We start from the raw sequence: 26,052 nt of genomic DNA on the forward strand, positions 1-26,052 counted from the left end.
GGGCAGGGACTATCCCTTATTATGAGCACAAACAGCACCTAGTACAGTGGACCCTTGACCTCAGCTGGGGTCACAAGATGCTGTTGTAATACAAGTAAATAATAGTGAATGCTCTCTGCCTTTGAAAGCTAGGCCCCTTGTGTTTTGAGAGAGGTTGCTCAACATGGATTTTCATTTCTTATGCTGCTCTCTCCCAGAAGAGACAGCATTTTTCAACATTATATTGCTCTGAAATCTACATACACCATGGGACCACAAGGGCGGGGGAGGCAGAATAAATTTCTCTCTCTCACTTTATCTTCTTAAACCCATTCCAAATCCACAATCGGCCCTTAGAGCCCCTGTGACTGAGTAGGCTAGACGCCAATCACTCCTCTCTCCTTCCGGCCCCACAGAACAGAACATCAGATTTTCTTCTGCTCCCTCACCCAGACCCAAAACAAGGTTTCAGAATAGCTACCTCACAAGCTGTCTTCCCCGCAGCTGTAAGCATCAGCTCCCTGCATAGGACCTCTCTGGGCTCTATGCAAGTTCCTCTCCACCCTCGTCATACCATAAGAGCATAAAAACAGCCATACTGGGTCAGACCAATGATCCATTTAGCCCAGTATCCTGTCTTCCAACAGTGACCAATGCCAGGTGCTTCAGAGAGAATTAACAGAACAGGCAATTGAATGATCCATCCTGTTGTCCACTCCTGGCTTCTGAAAAACAGACACTAGGAACACCTGGAGCATAGGGTTGCATCTCAGGTCCATCAATGGCTATTAGCCAGGATGGTCAATCCTCCATGAACTTATCTTTTTTGAAAACTGTTATAGTTTTGACCTTCACAACATTCCCACGTAACGAGGTCCACAGGTTGAATGTGCGTTGTGTGAAGAAGTATTTCCTTTTGTTTCTTTTAAACCTGCTGCCTATTACACGTAATTGGGTGACCCCTCGTCCTTGTGTTATGTGAAGGAGTAAATAACATTTCCTTATTTACTTTCTCCATACCAAAGGTTTTATAGACCATCATATCCCCCCATGTCGTCTCTTCTCCAAGCTGAAAAGTTCCAGTCTTTTTAATCTCTCCTCATAGGGAGGCTGTTCCATATTCCAAATAATTTTTCTTGCCCTCTCTGTACCTTTTCCAATACTAATAGATTTTTTTGAGATGGGGCAACCAGATCTGCAAGCAGTAATCAAGATGTTGGCATACCATGGATTTATGTAGTGGCATTATGATGGTTTTCTATCTGATTATCTGTCCTTTTTCTAATGGTTCCTAACGTTCTGTTAGCTTTTTTCACTGCTGCTGCATATTAAGCAAATGTTTTCAGAGAACTATCCACAATGACTCCAAGATCTCTTTTTTGAGTGGTAACAACTAATTTAGACCCCATCCTTTTGTATGTACAGTTGGGATTATGTTTTCCAATGTGCCTTACTTTTCATTTATCAACACTGAATTTCCATCTGCCATTTTATTGCCCAGTCACCATCAGTGGCATGTGAGCCACTGGCTTGGGGAGGCTAGCCCCCAGCTCTGCCTTTCTGCTTGCGGCCCCGCCCCTTCAGCGCCCCCCATTGCGGCTGCTGGGCCCAGCCTCCGGATCACCAGGAGGGAGGAAGGGCAGGAAATGTGGCCTCAGAGCCAGCCCCAGCACATGGGAAGAGCCGGCTCACAGACCAAGAAGCAGGAAGGGAACTGGGGGAGGAGCATAAGCGGGGCCACTCCTGGCTGTTGAGGGAGGCACAGCCTCCCCCAAACTATGATACCCACCGCCCATGCCAGTCACCCAATTTTGTGAGATCCCTTTGTAACTCTTTGAAATCTGCTTTGGACTTAACTACCTTGAGTAATTTTGCCACCTCACTGTTGAATCACCACCCTTTTTCCAGTGCCTAGCCTGAGGAAGCAGTCAAGAACTGGCAATGGGGAAGGCAGGTTGCAGGGGGAGTGGGTATCAACTGAGGGACAAACCACAATTCTCAGTAGACAGGCAGGCAGGCCATAGGCAGCAAACAGATTTACTTCCTTGCCTCAACACAGCATCTCCCAGCACCTTCCCTTAACTCCCCCAAAATCTCTAGACATCAAGGTTTAAAACATTAAAGAGTTAGATTTGGTCTAACCTATATTATAAAAAACTACAATGGCAAGTACGCAAGCTAAACTCTTGGACGTAGAGCCTTCTTTGCTGGTCATTATCTAGCCAAAACTATTAATAGCATACATAGTCTAATGGCTAAATCTTCTAAAAGCACTACTTCCTAACCAAAGTTTTAAAAAAATATTTTCGCTATTCAATTACAACAACCTAGCTTAGCAGGCTGGCATGCTCCTTTTTGTTAAGGGCATTTAATTGAATTCTTCTTGGTCCGTGAATAACGGCAGATATTTGAGGATTGGTGAACATAAGCCATAGAACAAACAATACTGCAACCACGAGCATTTAAAATATGGTGTCACCATATTGATGGTTGAGCCAAATTCCATAGAATTTAAAACTGACCTCAGTAAGGAGGGTTGCTCAGACATGATCTGCAGAATTTGGCCCATTACGGGTTTTGAGAGGTGGGGGGTGTAATTTTTTTAAATTTTAATAGCAACATTTAAAAAAAAAAGTTTCAAATCAACAAGCAAAGAGTTAAAACCAGGAATCCTACATTACTCCTAGCTAAAAATTAGTAAAAAAAATGTATGAATATGACTAGCAAAGCAGATGGCTATTCTGCAAAGATTTCAAAGGCAAGCCAGTATTACTTTCTATTCTGAAGCATAATATAAGCTCATATAATGAGCCTGAAAATCTTAAAGGTAAAGACAGAGAAGCCGATTTGTATAGGAGAATTATTTACTTCCTTATTCATCTCACATTGGTTGGTTTAGAAGTTGACCTGCTTTTAGACAGCTGCTGAAATACAACAAGAAGCCTATTGTATTTTCTAAAACGTTTAATTCTATTTAGGCAAAACTCCACAGATTTCCTGAAATCCAGCCTTGACAGAGTGAGATAATCTCTATTTTTAACAATGCTACTAATTAATCTCATAACAAAAGGAAAAACAATCTGATAGTTTATTATGGGATTTAAAATTAACCTTTGAGACAAGTCTTAAAGCCATGTGAAGTAATCATTGGTCTGGGAAAGCAGCATTGTTTATGGTAAATAAATCCATCACTGGTGTTTAAATCAGCATCATCAAAATCTCTCACACTTTCTATTGAGGACATTACCAACTTTGAGCCTTCTCTTGATAATTAGTGTTTCTTTTAATGCAGATAGTTATTGTTGCTAGAAAGAATTCTTGCCACTGAAGAATATTCAAGCAAGTTTCTCCTGTGAGGGAGAATGGCTGGAGGACGTATGCAGGCATGATTCACTGGCCCAACCCCAACCCCTTCCATTCTGGGGCATAAGGAGTTCTTGCTGAAGCAGACCTAAACAGTCAACTAGGTACATGGACAACCTGCAGGAGCCCCAATCCATGTGCCCAGCCCTTATCCACAAGGGAAATGCCTGGATTCTCCTGCATCAGGGCCACCCATGACAGTAGAATCAGGAACAAGATTTAACCCAAATGGATTAAAAAACAAAAACAGAATTAGAATCACATGACTTTACAAAGCAACCAAAGTGTATGGATGTCACAAAACAATCTGACAGACAGTCAATGTACTTTATAATGAAGTTTATGTTATCAGCTGGGATGTAGTCAAGATTTTCTTTCCTATTTCCTAATAAGGGAAAAATTGATTTATTGTGCTGCCTTACCAATAAAATAAAAAAGGTCAATGAATATTTCTCCTACAGGTTAGCACTTTCCTAATTCTCAGGTCCATTAATTAGCCAATAGAAATTAAAAAAACAAAATTGTAAATCATTATCCTGCGATATTTTATACACATGGACTTAGTGCTTAATGTAGATATTACTGGCATAAGACAGCTACAAATTAAGTTAAAAACTTACCAGTAAGTATTGGTGTAGCACAAACACCACTTTTTCTACCCCATCATTTCTAGCCTCTGCTTCTGAGCAGTCATCATAATGCTCATTGACACTTAGACTGGGAGTGGCACAGAGATGACCCCTGAAAGCACAGAGCTTCAAAACGAAGCTGATTGCCAATGCTCCACCATCTCCCCCAAAAACACTGCTTTTGCCATCTTCAGTTGATGCTGAAGTGTCCCAACCTCTTCTGCCCATACCCTCTTTTAGGGGGCGGGTGGAAAAAAATCAATACGCCATCTAGAAAAACCTAAATTAGAGATTATGAATTATGGATGTTCCATCTCAGTTCTCTTTTTACTGTAAAAAGATGTTTGTTTGTTTTTTTTAAAGTGCTTGCACAGTTACAATTATTTCCAATTACTCATCCCCATCAGGTCAAGTAAGGGACATTTTGGCTGGGGCAGGTGCAGAAGCTCTCTGTATCTGTCGTCTTTTACATTTTGAGAGAGCTGCATGCCTTTGCATTGTGTCGTTTCCTTCGTTAATGAAGTTAATGTGACCCACAGGGAAAACAGGGAAAAAGTCACAGTCATTAGTTCTTTACATCCAGTAAACATTCACTAGATAGTAATTTTGGCATGAACACAAGTCACTACACAATGGTTACTACAAAAAAGGCTTTGAAAAAGTAGAAATGCCCATAGGGCACATGAATAGTAGTCACTTTTTCCCACTTGACTATACTTCATGCTTTAAAAAGCAGTAATTATTAACAACTATGTGTATGGTAGTAATGCCTAGAGGCCCTACTCAAAGATCAGGACCATACTGTGCTAAGTACAGTACACGCACATCCTAAAAAGACAGTCCCTGTCAAAAAGAGCTCAGAACTAAGTTTAAAAAAAATAAATAGTTTAGGAAGCAATACGGAAGGGAAAAGAGTAGGAAGCATACAAAAAGGGTCTGGCTCACATTGTTGTACTTGCAGCAGTGTTCTTTGTAAGGCCTATTCCTGCTCTTTGTGAGGCACATGTATGTCCCATTGATTTCAATGAGTGTTGTGCCCAGCTGACCCAAAGCAGAATTTACCCCATTCATTTTTTCTTGGTGTGAATGACAATTAAGTGTCTACAATATGCTAAAAATTGTCAAACTGATTTTTCGTGGGGAATTACCATTTTTTTAAATGGTTGCATTCTAAACCACTTCAAAGTGTGTGTGTGGGGGGTGGAAATATTGGCAGGTCAATACCATAACGTTTATGTTTGTTGCTATATCGCCAGCGTTCTCCCTGCTCTTTCTGTTTAAAAGAATAAAGGAAAATAGACTAAGCATAATAGGCTTCTTGTGAAGGGGAAATTAATCTTTCAAATAAAGTTATAGATCACATCTAATGAGAGAAGACACTGTAAAAGACATGTGCTCAAGTTGAACTCCAAAGAAACAACCATTGGGGAAACAGCAACAAAAATGTCCCGGGGCTGCAGAGATAGAGACTGCTGCATGTTTTATATACTTTGTTCTATTAACCACATTTTTATTTTACAAAAAGAAAAGGAGGACTTGTGGCACCTTAGAGACTAACCAATTTACTTGAGCATAAGCTTTCGTGAGCTACAGCTCACTTCATCGGATGCATAAAAGTGGAAAAATTGGTTAGTCTCTAAGGTGCCACAAGTACTCCTTTTCTTTTTGCGAATACAGACTAACACGGATGCTACTCTGAAACCTATTTTTATTTTAGGTCTTATGGCTTATTTATTTACTTTTAAATTTACCAGGCATCCAGAGCAAGGTGAAGCTGAACTTCAATCCACTTTTGACCTCTACCATATAAAAATCTATTCAAACCTCAATGGAAGATCAATTTCTGCTTCCACCTATACCAGCTTCCTAATCTGCGTGCTGTATCAGCAGTCAACAGCAATTGTCATGTATTATATAGGGGCCAGTCGGCCATGCAGTGCTATAGCATGGTACTGATTCGCGCTTGGTTCACATTTGGTAATTTAACATCAACCATGAGAGCTAGAAATATAAATAGAATCTTAAAACTCTGTAGAAAACTTGATGGTGCACATACTCCTACCCACTCAGCCAAGCTTTCCATTCATCTGAGGCGAATGGATGTTTCAAGCCATGGTAATAGCAATAATGAGATGGAAGCCTATGGCAAATGCTGCAAAATATTCTCTTCCGTTTCACAAGCACAAAATAGATTCTCCCAGCATTATTTCAACAATCTGTCTAAGTTGCTAGAACCTCCCACAGACACATGCACACACACGCACGCACACGCGCACACTACCTACCTCTCCCAAAGGCTTTGGCCTGCCTGGCTATATCTGAAGTTTCCCAGACAAACACATTAGCTCTCCAGTTTTAACCTTCTGATGCCAACAATAACACAACAACATGCTACTTATAGCTGAAAAGGTGGGGAATGCAACTCTCTGAAGCTAACACCAACAAAGTTTAGAGGAATGCTTACTCTTCTTTGCTGAAGAGTTAAAAGGGAGCAAGATCACCTTCACCATGTTTTCTTTTAAAGCTCAATCATTGCCTTCCCTGAAAGTACCCAGCCCCTTCAGTCCTCCTCCAAAAAGCAAACAAACAATTTAAGAGCGACTCCTCTGAACACTTCTATTTTTGTCTATGCAGACTCCATCACCCTTCCATAAATCCTGAGTAACTCTAAAAAAGTGGAAAATGAACTCCAATACAAACAAATTCCTCCCTCAAAGGGCAAGTCTCTGCTTCAGCAAATCCAAGGAGAAAGAGTTCAGCGTCTGCTCCTAAACCTTCCTCTCCCGAGTAGCAACATAAAATGCTGCCACAGTGGTATGTAAGGTCATCTGCTTCAAAGCAGCTTCCAACTACTGTACTCACAGAAGCAAAATGATGAAAGACACCATATGGCTGCTGTCATGGTAAATAAAGCTAACAGAGGCATATAATAAGAATTTGAATTTTTCTTCTTTGTTTAATCTTTTCTTTTGCAGCACCACCAATGCCCTGTGCCCCTTTCCTTTCCAGCAATAGAACACCACTTCCTCTATGCATCATAGTTTTTCTCTTGCAGATAAAATGTTTATTACTTAAATATGTCCCCCAACTGGACAAATATGATTAAAAATGTAAGGAGAAAGTAATTAGATAAACATCAGATACCATGATAAACCCTATTAAAGAAATGCAGCTTTGATATTCTATTAGGCAGTCGGAAGATAAAAGCCTGTGGTCTCATGAGCACAGCACATCAAAAATGTAAGCATTAAGACTTACCAATTTCTTCTACTTCTTCCAGGAAATCATTATATTCCGTTAGACTGGGAAAGTCATCTTCTCTTTTATTGTATCTGAGAGAGACGAGAAACTAGTGTTTGCATAATGCACCGAGATGGCAGTTGAATTCAACATTGGGCTCACTTCATACATAGTATATATGGCCAAGGATTATTATGGTCAGAATACTATATGGCTCCTTTAAAGTGAAATAGGACTGCCCATCCCCAAGTGAAGAGACCACCACTGTCTGAACCAGTGCTACACCTGAGTCTTTACCACATTTCTGGAGCTGCAAAGAAGTGGAGGCATAGGCTAGCGTTTACCAATTCCAAATCAGCTCCTCAGACACTACTTAAGGAAAGAAAAAAAAAAAGGAGCAGACTTACTAGGAGTACTCTCAGCTAGAAAATAACCACCTCAGCTCCTTGTGGAAATGGCTGAAGAGTATGCAGTTTGGTTTTGTGTCCAGCTCTGGTGCAGCCAATAAGTGCCACCGTATTTGAGCCCAGGCACCCACACCTCTCAAAGCTCACATGTGGGACGCAACAATGACACAAAATGAGGGACAAACATAAAATGTTGTGGGATTCATCTCTTCAGCATCAGTAACTTTCACACAATCCTTTATTTCTGACCAAAACAGTTTTCAGCAGTAAAGGTGAGAGAACAACAATTTTACTCCTGAGGGAATTCTGCACACACACAAAAAAAAACCCACACCCTAAAAATTCTGTGCACAATATAATAAAGTAACAATATAATCATGCCATTTTCAATTATTTTTGGTAACTTTATTTCAAAATACCTGTCAGCAAGTATGTCTGTAATAACAAAACAAAAAAAAGATTCAGGAAATGTTGTGGGTTTTTTTGACAGGTAGACTCCTTACCAACGCTTGTATGTCAAGCACAGAAGACTTTATGGATATGTCTACACAGCAAAGAAAAACTCAGGGCTGGCCAGTGCCAGCCGACATGGGCTTGAAAGGGTCAGGCTGTAGGGACTGTTTCATTTCTGTGCAGACTTCTGGGCTCAGACTAGAGCTGGAGCTCCAGGACCCTCCTACCTTACAGGGTTCAGCCCCAGTCTTCATATGTGGGACCCTCACATCTTCAAACTCCATGGTTCAAAAGCTAGGTCCAGATGCAACAATAACAAGGCTCCTGTTCCTTGATCCACTCACTGATTCACCTCAAAAAGGACAAAGCAACTATTGTCCTCGCACTCTAGAGCCAATTCAGTTCGGAAGGTAAACCCTTTTCAAGGAGGCAAGCACAACCCCACATTACACAGAGTGGACCTGGTTAGGAAAACAAAGACACCTCAAGGTCATGATGAGCCTCTGCTCCTAATGAGGTCAACCAGTTACATGGCTTGCAGAGCAAATCAATTCCTTTTTTAAAATTAGGCACTTAAATCTTCAAACAAAACAAAATTAAGACATCCGAATCTTTAGATCCACACACACATACTCCCATTGGCAAAAATAAATCCTTTTTTGAAGATGGAAATAATTTAAGTCCATTTGAATTTAGTTTTCTGAACTACAATACTCACACTTTCAATACTTTCTTCCGAATTTCCACCTCCTTGTCGATGGCAGGGTCTTCAAAGAGCTGCACTCTGAAGTTGCTCTTCCGCAGCGGGGTATCACACTCCTGACAGTTTCCAGCCCCCCGGACGAACAGCAGCTCCACACAACTCTCGCATCTGACAGAGAGAAAAATGGAGTTAAATGAAAGAGTGATGCTTAACAGTAACTGCAAGGTAAGTCTTTCCCCTGTTTATTATTTGCACATTATTTTTAATTTTGTGTGAACGAGAGTGACAGCAAGGCAACACTGTGCTCATGAAAGGTGCCAGGTTAACATCTAGAAACAAATGTCCTCTATTCAAAGTACCCAAGAGCATCAGCAATGGCAGTGCAAGTTCCCTACATTGGCCTGGTCTAAGGAAGCCCCCTCCAGGCTTTATTCTCCCTGTTTAAACTGCTTGTCCTCTTTGCTGAGAACACCAGGTAGCCTGCATTCTCACTGCAAAATGGGGGAGTGGATGATGTGGGTGGAAAAAGAAGGGGAGCTGGCGGAAGCCCCCTGGGTAATTGTGGAATGAACATGGGGTTACCTGCACTGTAAACTTTTATCTGCCGGGTAGTCCCAGACATCTAATAATGAAGTTGTAGGCTGCTTAAACTCATTACAGAAAGGAGGACAGCAGACATTTTGTTTAGCCGGACAATAAGGGTATCACAATCTGGCCCTAGCTCTCCCAGCAATTATAGATAGTACTGTAACAGTTCTGTCACTCTGGACCTGAGCTAGATTCAAACCAGGCTCAACCACATTCAAGAGATTCTATGTCCCATTATTACCAATGCCCAGTGTTAGAGTCCCCTTATTTTTTCTGCTTATAAATTCAGAGCACTGCACATAAATAGATTGTACACAGAAGCAGCATACCCCGCCTCACCCCCCAAAATGCTGATTCCTACCACATTAACAAGCATCTTCGTTTATAACTGTCACTTGCTAAATGTCAACTGACATTTAACAACAAAAGAAGAACACCCACCCACAGGACATTGAAACCAATACAAAACTCAAGATGTATTTGGGTACTCGTATCATGCAAAATACTAGCACAGGACAACACCTGTTGCAGTCATGTCCTATTGTTGAGGGGGTGAGAGAGAGCGCGCGCTATTTATATCTTTGGTACATTAAAGCCATGAAACAGTTCTATACTAATGGTCAAGCTTCACTGTCTCTTCCTAATCTCAGTCTGCCAGGCAAATTATTAGAGAGTTAAGAGAAATACTGAGACGGCTGTGAAGGAACTTGAAACAAAACTTCCATCCCGCTGAGCAGACCGGTTCCATTACTTATTGAGGCAGAGCAGGCTAGAGTGTCCTAATTTTATTCTGCCTTCATTTAAGATTGGAAATTGCAGAACAGTGCAACTGTAATTAGTTGCTCTGATGTTACTTTGCCATTCTGCTTGAATGCTATCTTAAACAATGGCCAACCCCATTCCATTAACCAATCTTCCTCTTATTTATATTTCTCTCTCACACACCCGCACACACACTTACTACTTCTACTTCAGAAGAACAAATATTTAAATACAATTTATCAAAGAAGGAGGGGAAGGAAAAAAAAATTTTTTAGCACATTTGACCAGAAAAGTGATGCACTACAAGGATGTCAGCTCAAAAATTAAGCTTCTGTTCAAACTGTTTTGCCTACTATCATTTACAAGCAACACCCATAACTGAAATAATAGAAAGAAAGTGGGAAGGAAACATTCCCTTTTTACCACTATGTTTACTCTGTGCATGTGACAACCCTACGTGTATAGACAGTTTCATTGTTCCCTTGGTTTAGGCCGTCAATTTTGTTTGTGTGGGTCTCTCGCTATATCACCTGGTGCAGAAGAGGGATGGGGGTAGGGGACAGATTTTAATTTTTAAATTAGGGAAACAAGACTGTAAAGCTACAAAGATTTGCAGGTTGACCCAGGTGCTGATGTTTCTATTATAGTATTGCCTAGGGACCAACTGCGAACAGGACCCTACTGTGCCAGGCACTGTGCAAACACAGTAGTACCTGAAGCAACATAACATTCTCCCTCCCTCCCCCCAAATTGACTAGATATCAAGTTCAAACTAGACCCGACTCTGAACGCATCCCTACCTGGGAAAGCACTGAAGCAAGCGCTCTAGTGTTTTCCCAAATTGGGGCCAGTGTCTCTTGAAGGCTAGAAAATATCTGTCTATACCAAAAAGGTGACAGGACACCTCTAGCTGGGAATTCCATTTCATGTGCTCAAGTTCCCATTTTCCTCACACACCAAATCCTGCCTTCCCTTACTTATATGCAACCCCTTTTGAATTCAATAGGGGTTACATGGGACTTTTTAAAAGGGCAGAATTTGGCACAGAGCAGGCAAAAATGTCTTGCCCAACAGCAGTATCCTCACTATCCCAGAGAATGATTACATAGAGTTGAAACTCTACACTTCCTTGCTGATCAGCCATACCTGCCCTCAAGCAAAGGGAGGTCTGGCCGCCTTCTCAACGACTGATCGCAGACACGTTTGATCTCAAGAATATTCTTGTTTTATTAAAAGAAAAGAAATAATCTCCTGAGATCCCATCTGACTGGTTCTCTTTGATCTCTTTGTGTACCACTAAACCCAAAGAACACACTTATAAGACAAGGGCAGGCTGCAGGAAAGAGGGGATTAATTACATTTGGAAAGTGCATACAGGCCGTGATCCTGATTAGGGCCCTGCTGTGCTAGGTGTTGAACAAACAAGAAAAGAAAAATATGGTTCCTGACCCAAAAACTTTATGATCCAAGACCTCAATCCTGAAACATGCAGGCGAACTGCTGCATCCACATGGAGTCCCAGTGGGGCTCTCTACAGGCACAGCAGTCAGACCACGTAATGCATGTAGGGTGACCACCTTTTCAAAAGGCAAAAGCAGGACACATGTAGGAGATGCCGCCCCCTCTCTGTGACCCCACCCCCCACTCCTCCTCTTCCCCCAAGACCCCACCCCTGGCCAGGCTGGAAGCCAGACCAGGTTAAGAGCCACCCAAGGAGCCTTTTGTGCTGCTGTGGAGTCCCGGACCCTCCGCCTGCCCTGGGCAGGGGGCCGAGGGGCCCTAGAGCAGCCCCAGTCCCATGTCTCCACCCCCAAGGCAGGTGGAAGGTCCAGGGCTCTCCAGAGCAACTCGGACTCCAAGGGCAGCTCTTACTACTGCCTGGCTCCTGCTTCTGGCTTGGCCAGGGGGGAGAAAGACCAGGAGAGGGGGCCTCATGGCGAGGGGCAAAGGCCAACCTCAGCAAGAGGCTGGGGCCACCCCTGAGCCTCAGGCAAGCATGGAGCAGCGCCACAGGAAATCCAGGACAAATGCTGTCCCAGAGTCATTCAGCCCAGGACTGGGACTTGAACTCTGCATTTCAGGACTGTCCCACCCAATTTGGGATGGGTGGTCACCCTATTTGCACATGGTAGGATCATGGCCTACGATGACATCACAGAGCTGTCCCAAGGAGGGTCACCCATAGGCTATGTAGATTCAGACAGACAATGTATCATGCATCTATTTAGCAGGAATAGTAATACCAGCTAGTGTAGGGTTCCCTTACGTGCCCACCTTTGGACAATTCCATTTAGGAACTGGCAAGCCACTTAGCCTTTGTGTATCAGTTACTCTACTTAATCAGGACAGGCATTTTTGGCCCCAATTCAGTGAAGCCCTTAAGCATATGCTTAACTCCAACTGAAGTCAGTGCTGAAGGGCTTTGCTGAATTGGGTCCTTTGTCAGGATTTCAGGGAACTAGTATAGCCTAATAATAACAAAGGTTATGGATTGCTGCTTAAATCAGGACTGTACATTTGTTCAGACCTGGATCCTGCTCCCATACAAGTCAATGACATAATTCCTAATGATCTCAGTGAGAACTGGACCCTGAATACCGATGCATTTGACAGTGACACGTGATGCTTAACCAAGTCAAAAAAAGATGAGAAATTGTGAACTCCAGTCTTAATACAGAATATGTCAAAGAAAACTACGTATCATTTGTATTCAAAATACTTTATTTAATTTTACATGTGTGTGTGTCCTAAAAAACACTTTCTTAATTGGGAGGAGTCATCCACCAGGGTATCTGGCTGGATAGGCAGTGGGGAAAGGAGTTACTAATTTCACCTAAAAATAGTCACACAAACGTCTAGAAGAGACTGGACTCTTTACAGTAGAATAAGATCAGCAAGACCCAGTTATCATTACAAAAGGTCAACCAACATATGTAGAATACTGGCAAGATGTTCTAACAACTTTTTATTCCCCTTCAGAAGTGCCAAATGTTAAATGAACATCTCATGCTTATATAAGGGCCCGCTCTATGATTATGCTGAGAAGTGTGACAGACTGACAACATTCTGCAATATCATGAATGACCTGTGTGGAATGAAGATAAAAGTTATGGAATTAGGGTTAATACCTTTGGGGTAAACTGTATTAAAATGCAACTGTATGTGTTATTGTGGCATTATATGTACCTTCCTAGTAAGGAGGGGGGATACTAATGTACTTCCTCCTTATCAACCCTTTTCATGCCACTCTCCTGGAGAGGTATGCATATATTAGGGATGTAAATATCAGTTTAAAAAGTTAAACGGTTAAATGATTTAAATTATATCATTTAACTGGTTAACCCGGCCCAGCAGGGCCTGGGACCACTCCAGGGCTGGGGTCCCTCTGGCCAGATAGCTTGGTGTGGTGCAGCCGGGACCCCTCCTGCCCACGCGGCGCGGCCAGGGTTGGGATCCCTCCAGCCGGCACAGGGCCACCAGGGTTAATAGTTGCGGTCGGTTAACAGTAAGCCTAATGCTTACCAGTTAACCTTTTACATCCCTAGCATATATTAGTTCAAACTGGATTCTCCAGGGATCAGCAGACAAAGGATTGTTTTTGGATAAACAGTCTGGTTTTAACCTGGCTCAGGACCTTCTTCCTGATCCAGCAAACAGAAGGACCCCTGGTCAATGGAGGGCCCCAATCCGTAGGGTAAGTTGGAAGGACTGGGCCTACTGAGGCCTTATTCTGAGCTGAACTTGTAACCACAGGGAATCCCCCTCGCAGGGGGTGTGAAGGACTGTTCCTGTCAGAATCCATGTTAGGGTTAGGGTGAACCCTGGTAAGCTTATTAGCATACTGTAGATACTTTTATTGTTTTAATGTGTTTTTTCTGTAATGCTTTTTACCTTAAGAGTAAAGCAGGCTTCCTTAGACAGTGCTGTGTGGTACCTTATACCTGGAGCAAATAAACCTATTATCAGTCTCTGAAGAGAAAGCAAGCAGGTATCCTTGGGCAACTTGTCTATGCTGGGGGTAACCGTGCAGGCAGGGAACAGTGCAGCCTGGAAATACCCTGGTCAGACGAGAAAGACAAGAATCTCCACTCTGAGAGGCAATGGCTGGGGAGCCGGAAGCCCGAGAGTGGGCACCCTTGCTGGACTACTGATGGGAAATACAGGTGAGTTGCCCTGAACTGCATCAGCAAGATGGCATATTTACGAGGAATGCAAACAAAACGGGAAAATGTATTTAGCATTGTGAATGCATTCACAACACTAAATTGCTTTCTACACTTAACCTAAATATTTTAGTTGGTAACGGACCACGTTAAAGAGATCTTTCTCTGTTGTGCTTTGGAAACATTTTTTAGAAGTTTAAAGTTTTGTCGGGAGAACATTAGATATTTCAAAAAATAAGCTCCACTTCCTAGAGCTGGGCATTTATTTTGGACAAATCTTCTAAAAAAACAACAAAAAACCCAACCTTTAAATAGTAAACACTTGGGTGTGATCCAGCATTTTGTGCATCTCCCTATGGACTGCACTCGGTGTGGGTGGAGGGAATAAAGAATCAGGCCCCGCTGATGCTATTGCTATGTTAAGACAAATGGAAGTAGTTCACATTTTGATGGTACTGCATATTGTTTTAGTCTGGTTGGCTGCAGAGCAAACAAAACAGCAGCATAAAGGAAGGGCTATCTCTGCAAGCAGAAGTGCTAGAAATGCTTTTTAATGAAATCTTAGATTCTGCTGAGTACAGCAAGTCTGCAGAAGAAGCCTAGATCCACGGCCATTACTCATTCCTAAGAACATTTTTATGGTATTTTTTGTTTTTGAAGCAGAGCAGTAGAGTTGTTTTATTCTCCTTCTTTGCAGAGTTGGGTTGTTTTTTGTTTTAAGTAGAGATGTACGTACTTAAAAAAAAAATCAAACATTTAACTACTTCTATCTGCATTTTTTCTGGCATTTTAACCAACATTCTTCTATAGTTTAAAGTAACCTGCATTTCATCTATGAATCATTCTGCCTAGGCACAGTTCAGATAAAATGAGAACAAATCTGAACATTATCCCAGACTCTAATCAAAACCAAAGTGGTTCAAAGTGTGTGTGTGTGTGTGTGTGTGTGTGTGTGTGTGTGTGTGTGTGTGGGGGGGGGGGGGAGGAAATAGAACAATTATTTTTCTTTTTTCATTTGCACTTGTCTCAACCTTTCTAGATTTCAGATGGAGCCAGAAGCAGCAGCTCCAAGAAACCAGCAGAAGAGATTTTGTTGTATATGTGAATAGGAAACATAAGAAATCTCATAAGAAAAGCTTGATCTAGTAAGATTTCTACCCTGATTTCCAGGCCGCAGATGCTTTACAGAAAGCGGACCACCCTTTTAGTGCAGATAAAAAGATTTCTAAACAGCTTTCAAAGTTGTGTTTATTGCACAAGATTCACATGTGGTTAATAGCCACCCATGCTCCACAGCAGTGTCTGCTGCACACAAATACTTAGTAAAAAACTGTGGCTGACTGGTTATTACAGATTTGTTTTCTGAGATTATGCATGGTACAAGGCATAGACAGGTCTGCTGGGCTACCAGGCACTGCCCAGTAGGCTGGTTCTTTCCATGGGCTGAAGTAGTGCTCAGTTCTGTGGTTCCGAAAGATTATGGGATTTGGGCCATCACATGAACATTTTATGGGTCACAGACCGAAAATGTTGGTGGCTGGGGGGATTTGGGGGGGGAGGCAGGCAAGCAGTTGTGCAAAAGGGCCTGGTGCGTCTGAGTAAGAGGAGCTGTGAGAGCAGCTGATGGGACAAAGTGAAGGTGGAGTTGCTATGGGGCAGCTTCTCCCTCCTCCCATCCCCACAGCACTTTGCTCTAGGGGCTGGGAAACACTGCTCCAAGGGACTGCAGCACAGGTTGGAGAAAAACTGATGGTTTTTTTTTTGTTGTTGATTTAAAAAAAAAAAATTAGTTATTTAAGTTTTTCTTGTTAAAAATAAACCCAAATAAAATTAAAATCAAGTGTAATACTAAATATAAGGCCTTAATTTACTATAGCATCTTAAAACATTAAATAAAATAAATATGCTCAATTGATGAGTGTCTATCAAAAACTTGAGTTAAAAGGCTGCTTTTCTATATAAAGAAGAATCAGGGAAAAAGCCATCTAACTTTTGAGGTAAAGCTTTCTAAATATGGTACAATAGGGGCTGTACTACCAGGTGCAAGAGACCGGCAAAGTCATCATAGGCACTGGGACCCGGCCTCGGACTCCAAACAGAAATTCCCGAGAGTAAATTTACCCAGTACCTCTGGGTTAAAAAGGAACATATGCCAAATGGAAGAAGTGCAACAAAGAGATGCAAGGCCTGGTTGTCAGAATGAAGCAACATTATGAAAAACGCTCCTTAGAAGGCAATGATGTTGAAGATGATGTGGACACATCTGAACAATTTGGTTTACTAATTTTTGCACCATTCTTATGTACTGCCTACCGTGTCTTACTATGTCAGTAAATGATAACTTAGATTCTTGTCATAAATTTGCATCTTGGGTGGATTACTTATGTATTTCAACATGTGTGTGTTACCAATTATATTTTGATGTTTGTTCATTGCGGTAGTATTTATTGATTAAATTTTTACTGTTCCTGATGGATTTATGAAATTATTTTTATTACTGAGTATAATCAAATATCCTAGATGAAGGCTTCCTGTTTAAAAGTAAAGTTGTATTAGGCATTTATGAATTTTAATGTTTAAAAGTTTTTTTCCCAAGCTATTGGTATGTTGTTAGAGAAGGGTTTAAACAGATTTAGATAATCATTATGATTAATTAATTATTTTCCCTATAAAACTGGGTTTAGAATAAATCATATCATTTAATCAGTGGTACAAACAGCTACAGAAGTACGAATCTTCCATTTAGGATCTCAACTTTTTAAAATCAGTGCTCTGAGTAACACTCGCTGACAATGACATTTTCTAACATTTTGCTTCAGGTTCCATCTTAGACATAAGGGGTTATGAATGCCCACCCTTTACAATGTCTACAACATCAGAATCATCTGCTGGTATCACCAGCAGTGCTGCAACTAAACAAAACGTCAAACAGTAAATTACCTGTACAAAAGAAAAAGAAAGACTTTCTTCATCATCTAATCAAACCATGGATGCGCTGGTAATGGAGGACCAGCAAATTCCAGTGAGACTCCATAGATAAAAGTAGCTTGGATTGTTTATACAAACAAATTCTCCCTTGTGTCTTGTTCAGAAGAAACACTTCATTGACATGGTTCAGTCATTATGACCAGGCTACACTCTATCCAGTAGAGCAGACTTTGTTGGAAGGTTACTGGATACAGGGTACAAGAAAGCAATTAAACAGCATGCAAAAAACATTGACAGGAAATTTGTTAATCTGAATCTTGATGGGTGGAGCAATATACACAATGATCCAGTGGTATGTGCTTGTGTGACAGACGATTCAGTTGTCTCTCTTACAGAAGCAATTGATACAATAAGGAAATGCACATACAGCAGAATATTCAAAAGTAGCAGCAGTAAAAGCTATAACAAACTGAACAAAAATTCAAGTGTATAGCTTTGTCACAAACACTGCTGCAAATGTAGCAAAGATTAGAAGAAATCTAGAATAAGATAATGAAGGGAAATTTATAACGTATGGCTGCAGTGCTCAGCTGATGCATCTTTTATCAAAAAGACTTAAATACAACTCTAGGAATAAAGAAAAATGTTGTTGAAGTAGCAAAATACTTCTGTAACAACTGCTTTGCTTCAGCTTCACTGAACATAGCAGGAGGATGCAAAACTAGTTCTCCCCCAACATGTACAATGAAATTCAGTGGTTAACTGTCTTCAGCTATTTATTAAGAACTTGCCTACTCTGACCATTTGTGAAGAAAATCGTGGCAAAATAGGTGGAACTATCACCCCCAAAGTAGTCAAAAAATGTAGAAGATATGCTGAATATACTGAAACCTATTTCCATCGCCTTGGACAAACTTCAGAAAGATTTCTGTTGAAATTTGGAAAGAACCTCAAGAGACATCGGAGAAAGAAATAACCAACAAAGTTAAATTACAGGCAGGAAAGTGGATAGATCAAGCACTTATTCCACCATATTTTCTTGCCAATATTCTCCACCCAAAGTACCAGGATAGATCCCTAACTACTGAAGAAGATGCTGCTGCTATGAAATGGACATCTAATAAGCCCCACATAAGTCATGCCAACCGTAATAAATTTCAGGCCTGGAGGTGAAACATTCAAGCAGTACGTGTTTGCTGATGTTTGAAAAGAAAGTGACTTCCACCAGTTCAGTGGTGTGACTAGCTAAAGACCTGGAACCAGAGTTTGTTGAAGTACTAAACAAGCTTTTGACAGCAGCAGCCTCTTCTATAGATACAGACTGAATATTTTCTTCATTTGGACTAATTCATTCGAAATTGAGAAAAATCGATTAGGAGTTGAAAAAGCAGAAAACCTGTCTCTCTTCCAGTTTACGAATAAAAATTAGGAAGGAGGGGATGAGACCTACTAGTTTTAAAAGTCTGAAGGACAGCCTAAGTGACTTAGGTGAGTAGTTACTTAAGTTCCAATCACTTTCACTTAGGCATATTTGAAAATTTTCCCAGGCTGACCTGGGAAATGCACTGACTTCAATTCTCTGTTCCTTTAATAAACCATTTAGTTGTAAAAATGAAACACGTTTTGATAAGAAAAGTTTATATATCCAAAACATTTAATGTTGTTTTGTTTAATAAAAAATTGTATATGCTGTTTTGTGCATTTAAATTCCAGTTTCCATTCCTAATGCAGCTTAACACAAATCAAGAGCAAAAAGTTAGTAATTAATATATAATTCACGATTTTTAACATTAAAAAGTAAAATTAATGAGAATCTGAAATATTAAGCTATATAATTGCTTACATAAATGTATATTGTTATAGTGCACCCACCTAGGCAGCAAAAAGATGTACCAAATCTAGTGTAAATACTCAATTTAGTTGTAAATTAACATGTTTTAATGGTTATATCAACCAATGAGAATATACCTTTCTTTACAAAATAAAAGTAGTAAAAACTGATTTAATCAAGGTTTTTCATTTGGAGATTTAAATCAAAGCGATTGAAATCAGCAGTTTACATCTGATCTCAGTCACCCTGCTGCAAAAGAAGATGCACAGTTGCTTAGAGTGTGTGCATGCAGGTGCTCGCACACATGTACAGAGCGGAAAAAGAGGAAAGAAGGAGCATACTTTCTTTCTGTCCGGGTTCTACTGGGTCCTCAGGATGCATGGATTTTGCTGTTCTCATCTGGTGGAGGTATGTCCTTGCAACCAGTTAGTCAGGTGCTCAGGAACATTGTGCCAGGTAGTTAAAACATTTTAATTTGGCAGGTAAATGAACCGGTCACACTACCGTTCACACTACCGTTCACATACAGTCTTGGGAATAGAGTTCCTCAGGGCAATGGCAATGGCACTGGCACGGGCACGATTTTGGTTCCAGTCAATCAGAATCATAGTTCGACTTTAAACAAAATACAAAAAGCAGACCCAGTTACATACTTTATAAGCTACCATAAGCTGCCTGCAGGACTCCTCTTGCCAGCCCCCAGTGATGAACTCTGGGTGGCAGAATCTCACACAGAAAGTGACTCCTTTGCTAACCATTTTCATTTTCACAATTCTTGTGGGACTCCCAGACAGCCTAATCTTTATTCTGACTTTTAAAGAATTCAGTGTGTGGTACTTTTTCTGGATCTGTATTCTGTCAATTCTCATTGTCGTCTGCCAAATTTTGTGGCCATATGAATAATCTAAAAAGATTTTTTAAAAAAAAATAGACACTTCTTCCTTTGTTTCATTATTTGCTTGGTCAGACTAATCCCTGCACTATTTCCCGAGAGAGAAGTGACCGAGTGAATCCAAATATCTGTAAGTACATGTCTGCTTAAAACCCTATTCTTCTAAGACTGCTTACATATTCAAATTGTTCAGTAAATACAGAGCAGCTCATCTCAGACATAAGACAGCAGACGGGGCAGTGCTGAGAGCAACTCAGCCTACTGAATGGTGATTTCAGTGAAATGATGTATTAATCGTAGCAAAAACATTTGCACCACTCATTAATGTGTCAGTGTTTCCATTATAAATATATTTCCAATGGCTTGAACTCTGCCATAAGAATTTGCTGTGGGCTGGAACTTGGCTCATACTTTCTTAGCGCACACTTGAGCCATGTTATTTTTTAAGCAGCATTAGAAAAGAGTCTTTTGTGTTATTAACTTGAGTGGGGAGTGGGGAGAGAAGGAGAGAAAATATTATTGTACATTGCAGATTTTAAAAATGTTCTTAATGAGAGGTTACTATCTAGCCAATTCATCCCATAATCTAAAAATGAGGAATATCAGTGCAGTGGATGGTAGTAGTATCAACTGATTGTAAACATTTGAGAGTTTGACTCAGCTGGTACCACAGAGTATCTGGAATTGTCAAGCAAACATATTTAAAGAAGTCATTACAGCATCAGGAAATAAGTGCTTTCACAATGACTGTGCATACCAGAATACAGTACATACAAAATTTACCCAATACGCCGGAATAACTACTTCAAATTCATTACAGCCTACTGGGCAAATACAAGCAAATAACTCCTTTAGTACCCATTGCTAGTTCTGAATAAGATCCTGGCAAGTTTTCAGGGTTTTCTATCAATTACAAGAAATCCATGACCAAAAAAAAAAAAAAAAATTCACCTGTCTGTGGCCCCGTCAAGCTAATTTACCTCCCAGGACAGCTAACAAGAGTTAGTAGCTGTCCACTTCATAAATGAACTTTTAAAAATACTGAAGAGCATTTTCAGTTACAAGAGTCTCTATATTTGTCCTGAACTCAGCTCCTTAACTCATTTAAACCATGGTCTGATTCAAATATTGTCCATTGGCTCACAAGAGCCAAGACAAACACGCTTTTTGTTAACAATCTTAAGATTGTGTATGGAGCTTCTAATGCGACACTTAGGTTCCTCCCAACCGCAATTCCTGCATCGTGAGAAACTTCCATGCCATCCTGTGCATTATTTTTTCTTATGCTACTCCTAAAGGTTTACAATTGTTTGCTTACTTATTTTGAGCATCCACTTGGCCATGCAAAAACACACAAAATGCAAGAAACAGTCAGATATTTAAAATTAGGGCTGTCAAGTGATTTAAAAAAAATGAATCGCGATTCATCACACTGTTAAACAATAATAGAATACCATTTATTTAAATATTTTTGGATGTTTTCTACATTTTCAATTATATTGATTTCTATTACAACACAGAATGCAAAGTGTACAGTGCTCACTTTACATTTGTTTTTGATTACAAGTATTTGCACTGTAAAAAACAAAAATAATATTTTTCAGTTCACCTAATAGAAGGACTGTAGTGCAATCTCTATCATGAAAGTTGAACTTACAAATGTAGAATTATGTACAAAAAAATGCATTCAAAAATACAACTAAAATTTTAGAGCCTGCAAGTCCACTCAGTCCTACTTCTTGTTCACCCAATCACTCAGATAAACAAGTTTGTTTACATTTTCAGGAGATAACACTGTCCAGTTCTTCTTTACAATGTCACCTGACAGTGAGAACAGGTGTTCTCATGGCACGGTTGTAGCCAGAAATTTACGTGCCAGATGCACTAAAGATTCATATGTCCCTTCATGCTTCAACCACCATTCCAGGGGACATATGTCCATGCTGATAACGGGTTCTGATTGATAAGAATCCAAAGCAGTACAGATCAACACATGTTTTTCATTGTCTGTGTCAGATACCACCAGCACAAGGTTGATTTTTCTTTTTTGGTGGTTCGGGTTCTGTAGTTTCTGCAGCGGAGTGTTGCTCTTTTAAGACTTCTGAAAGCATGCTCCACACCTTGTCCCTCTCAGATTTTGGAAGGCACATCAGATTCTTAAACCTTGGGTCGGGTGCTGTAGCTATCTTTAGAAATCTCACACTGGTACCTTCTTTGCGTTTTGTCAAATCTGCAGGGAAAATGTTCTTAAAATGAACATGTGCTGAGTCATCATCCGAGATTGCTATAACAGGAAATGCATGGCAGAATGGGGGTAAAACAGAGCAGGGGACATACAATTCTCCCCCCAGGAGTTCAGTCACAAATTGAATTAACACATCATTTTTATTTATTTTTTTTTTTTTTAAAAAAGTGTCATCAGCATGGAAGCATGTCCTCTGGAACGATGGCTGAAGCATGAAGGGGCATACGAATGTTTAGCACAGAGGTGGGCAAACTACGGCCTGTGGGCCACATCTGGCCCACAGGACCCTCCTGCCCGGTCCCTGAGCTCCTGACCCAGGAGGCTAGCCCCGGCCCCTCCCCCGCAGCCTCAGCTCACTGTGCCGCCAGCGCCATGCTCTGGGCGGCGGGGTTGTGAGCTCCTGGGGCAGCGCAGTGCAGCACCCGGCCTGACCCGGTGCTCTGGGCTGTGCAGCGGCGGCATGGCTGGCTCCAGCCAGGCGGCGCAGCAGCAGCGCCGCCAGCCACCGGTGCTCCAGGCAGAGCGGTAAGGGGGCAGCGGGGCTGGATAGAGGGCAGGGGAGTGGATGGGGGCCGGGCAGTCAGAGGGCAGGGAATAGGGGGGTTGAAGGTGTCCCAGGGTCCATCAGGAAGGAGAGGGGGGATTGGATGTGGCGGCGGGGGGCAGTCAGAAGCAGAGGTTCTGGGGGCAGTCAGGAATGAGAAGAGGGGTTGGATGGGGTGGGCGAAGGGGGAGCAGTGGATGGGCCAGGAGTCCCGGGGGCCATCAGGGGACAGGGGGAGTTGGATGGGCCAGGAGTCCCGGGGGGGCCGTCGGGGGCGAGAAGCAGTGGGAGGTTTGGATAGGGGTCAGGGGCTGGGCCTCCCCTAGCTGGCCCTCCATACAATTTTGGAAACCCGATGTGGCTCTCAGGCCAAAAAAAGTTTGCCCGCCTCTAGTTTAGCATATCTGGCACGCAAATACCTTGCAATGCTGGCTACAAAAGTGCTATGCAAATGCCTGTCCTCACTTTCAGATGACATTGTAAATAAGAAGAGGGCAGCATTATCTCCTGTAAAATGTAAACAAACTTGTTTGTGTTAGCAATTGGCTGAACAAGAAGTAGAACCAAGGGGACTTGTAGGCTCTGAAGTTTTACATTGTTTTGTTTTTGAGTGCAGTTATGGAACAACAAAAAAATCTACATTTGTAAATTGCACTTTCACAACAAAGAGACTGTGATACAGTAGTTGTAGGAGGTGAACTAAAAACACTTTTTTCGTCATTTTTACAGCGCACATATTTGTAATCAAAAATATATTGATTTCAATTACAACACAGAATACAATAAGTATAGAAAAACAGCCAAAAGATTTAATAAATTTCAATTGGTATTCTGTTTAACAGTGCAATTAAAACTGCGATTAAAAAATTAATCACGATCAATTAATTAATCATGAGTTAACTGCGATTAATCGACAGCCCTATCAAAAATAAATCAAAGGAAGTTATGGAGCTTACAACAGTCAAATATTCAACTTAACAATAAGTTAGAAGTAAGGCCCATTTCTTTGCCTTATGCTCTATTTTTCAACAGAATTCATTACTTCAAAAAAATGCACCTATGAAGGCGAATAACTGGGACTACAATAAAGACTCAGTTTTAATGACATTTAACTACGAACAACAGGAAGATAAAGCTGGTAAAATTTGTGACTTTCAGAGGGCTGGCCACTATTTTCAGGCATGACCACAGATTTTGGGTGCCCAACTTGTGATTGGGAAGGTGCTTAGCATTGTCTGAAAACTCAAGACCTTTTGGGGCAACTGAAGTTAAGCACCCAAAAACACACTTTTGAAAACCATGGCCCATATCCCTCCCCCTTTGGGGAGGAGCCCTCAGCTAGGCCCAAATTAAGCAAGGCCTGTGCTTAATTATCAGCCTGCAAGTAAGCAGTCTCATTGTTTCCTTAAATCATGCAAGTAACAAGAGATTTTATAAATATTTGTGATTTGCAAAAAACAAAAATGGGGTCAGGGGAAAAAGTCTGGCAGGGCAAGGACTGTACAGTACCAGGCACAACATCAATCCCCAACAAAGTACAGGGTAGCGAAGAACGTTTACAAGCTTGTTTTGCTACTATAACTTATTTTATTTGTAAAGATTGTGTCACAGTAGATAGTGCTTTTACACTTCCCTAAGTGACTTGGCTGGACTCAAAGTGAGTCAGTGGCAGAACTAGGAATGGCATCAATGAGCAAAATTCTGGCCCTATTGAAGTTAATAGCAAAACTCTTGAGATCTTTTACGTGACATAAACGGGCCATAATAGCCCCAGTTCCACCAAGGAGACGATTCCTTCCTGGCACAAGCTACCATCCTGGTTTACAGGCAGGGCTACAGCTGGCAGCACTATGGAAATTCCCAGCAGTCCTGGGGCCCATAGGAGAGGCTGCTCTAACTCAGATAGGCCCCTGGGGCCTCTCCAACCATCAAAGCAGCCCAGGATCAAAAGAGCGCCAAATGTGGCTAAGGGTCCCTTTAAACCTCCCTTCTTCTAAGATGGGAATTCCAGGTTGTGCTTCTTACAAGCCTAGCTCAGAATCTCACCCCAGCTGTTTTGTTTTCTGCTGTTACCTAAATTGGTCTTCTGAATGAACTGTTTTAAACCTGGTGTCAAATATAAAGGGAAGAAGGCTAACCACTTTTAAATCCCTTCTGGCCAGAGGAAAAAACCCTTTCACCTGTAAAGGGTGAAGAAGCTAAAGATAACCTAGCTGGCACCTGACCAAAATGACCAATGAAGAGACAAGATACTTTCAAAGCTGGGGGGGGGGGGGGGACGGACAAAGTTCTCTCTGTCTGTGGTTTGTTTTTTCCCCAGACCAGAGCAGGAATGCAGGTCAGAACTCCTGTAAAGGACTAGCTAGATATGCGTTAGATTCTGTTTTGTTTAAATGGCTGATAAAATAAGTTGTGCTGAATGGAATGGATATTCCTGTTTTTGTGTCTTTTTGTAATTTAAGGTTTTGCCTAGAGGGATTCTCTATGTTTTGAATCGGATTACCCTGTAAGGTATTTACCATCCTGATTTTACAGAGGTGATTCTTTTACCTTTTCTTCAATTAAAATTCTTCTAAGAACCTGATTGCTTTTTCATTGTTAAGATCCAAGGGTTTGGGTCTGTATTCACCTATGAAAACTGGTGAGGATTTTTATCAAGCCTTCCCCAGGAAAGGGGGTGTAGGGTTTGGGAGGATTTTTTTTTGGGGGGGGGGGGGTGTGGGAGGGGAGGAGATGTTTCCAAGCAGGCTCTTTCCCTGTTATACATTTATTAGACGCTTGGTGGTGGCAGCAATAAAGTCCAAGGGCAAAAGGTAAAATAGTTTGTACCTTGGGGCAGTTTTAACCTAAGGTGGTAAAAATAAGCTTAGAGGGTTTTTCATGCAGGTCCCCACATCAGTACCCTAGAGTTCAGAGTGGGGAAGGAACCTTGACACCTGGTCTTGCAAAACATACCGCTTTTTCAGTTTGGTCCTAAGAAGAAAGAGCCTCTAAGATAAACCAGTTTCTCTCCTTCGTTATTTCAGGATACACTAAGCTGCCAAAACAACACACCCCTTGGGACAGATGTAACACATCACAGAGAATACACAGGTAATGGATGGAGGAACAGACAATGGATGAAGCAGGGATTTTACACGCTGCTAAAAATAAAGGAGTTGAAAGGCACGTCACAGCATCGTTACATATACTGAACGGAAGGTGCAAGATTACAGTTATAAGTTATCCCTGGATTCAACTTGCTAAATGCTGTTGGGGGACTACAACTTCTAGTGAACTAGTAATGAAGAGAAAAATATTAATTTCTGTGTAGAAAACTTTATAT

At 41.3% G+C, this 26,052-nt stretch overlaps 1 protein-coding gene across 1 annotated transcript in view; it reads right to left on the bottom strand.

The window, feature by feature from the left end:
- Nucleotides 1-26,052, bottom strand: part of MNAT1 (MNAT1 component of CDK activating kinase) — a 181,173-nt gene that overhangs the window by 120,203 nt on the left and 34,918 nt on the right. The window contains exons 2-3 of the mRNA XM_074957194.1: nucleotides 8,790-8,942; nucleotides 7,230-7,303 (exon numbers count right to left, since the gene is read on the bottom strand). Coding sequence (XP_074813295.1) covers nucleotides 7,230-7,303; nucleotides 8,790-8,942 — 227 coding nt within the window. The remainder of the gene's footprint in view (nucleotides 1-7,229; nucleotides 7,304-8,789; nucleotides 8,943-26,052) is intronic.

The sequence above is a fragment of the Natator depressus genome, chromosome 6, assembly GCF_965152275.1.
Source record: "Natator depressus isolate rNatDep1 chromosome 6, rNatDep2.hap1, whole genome shotgun sequence".
Taxonomy (NCBI): domain Eukaryota; kingdom Metazoa; phylum Chordata; order Testudines; family Cheloniidae; genus Natator; species Natator depressus.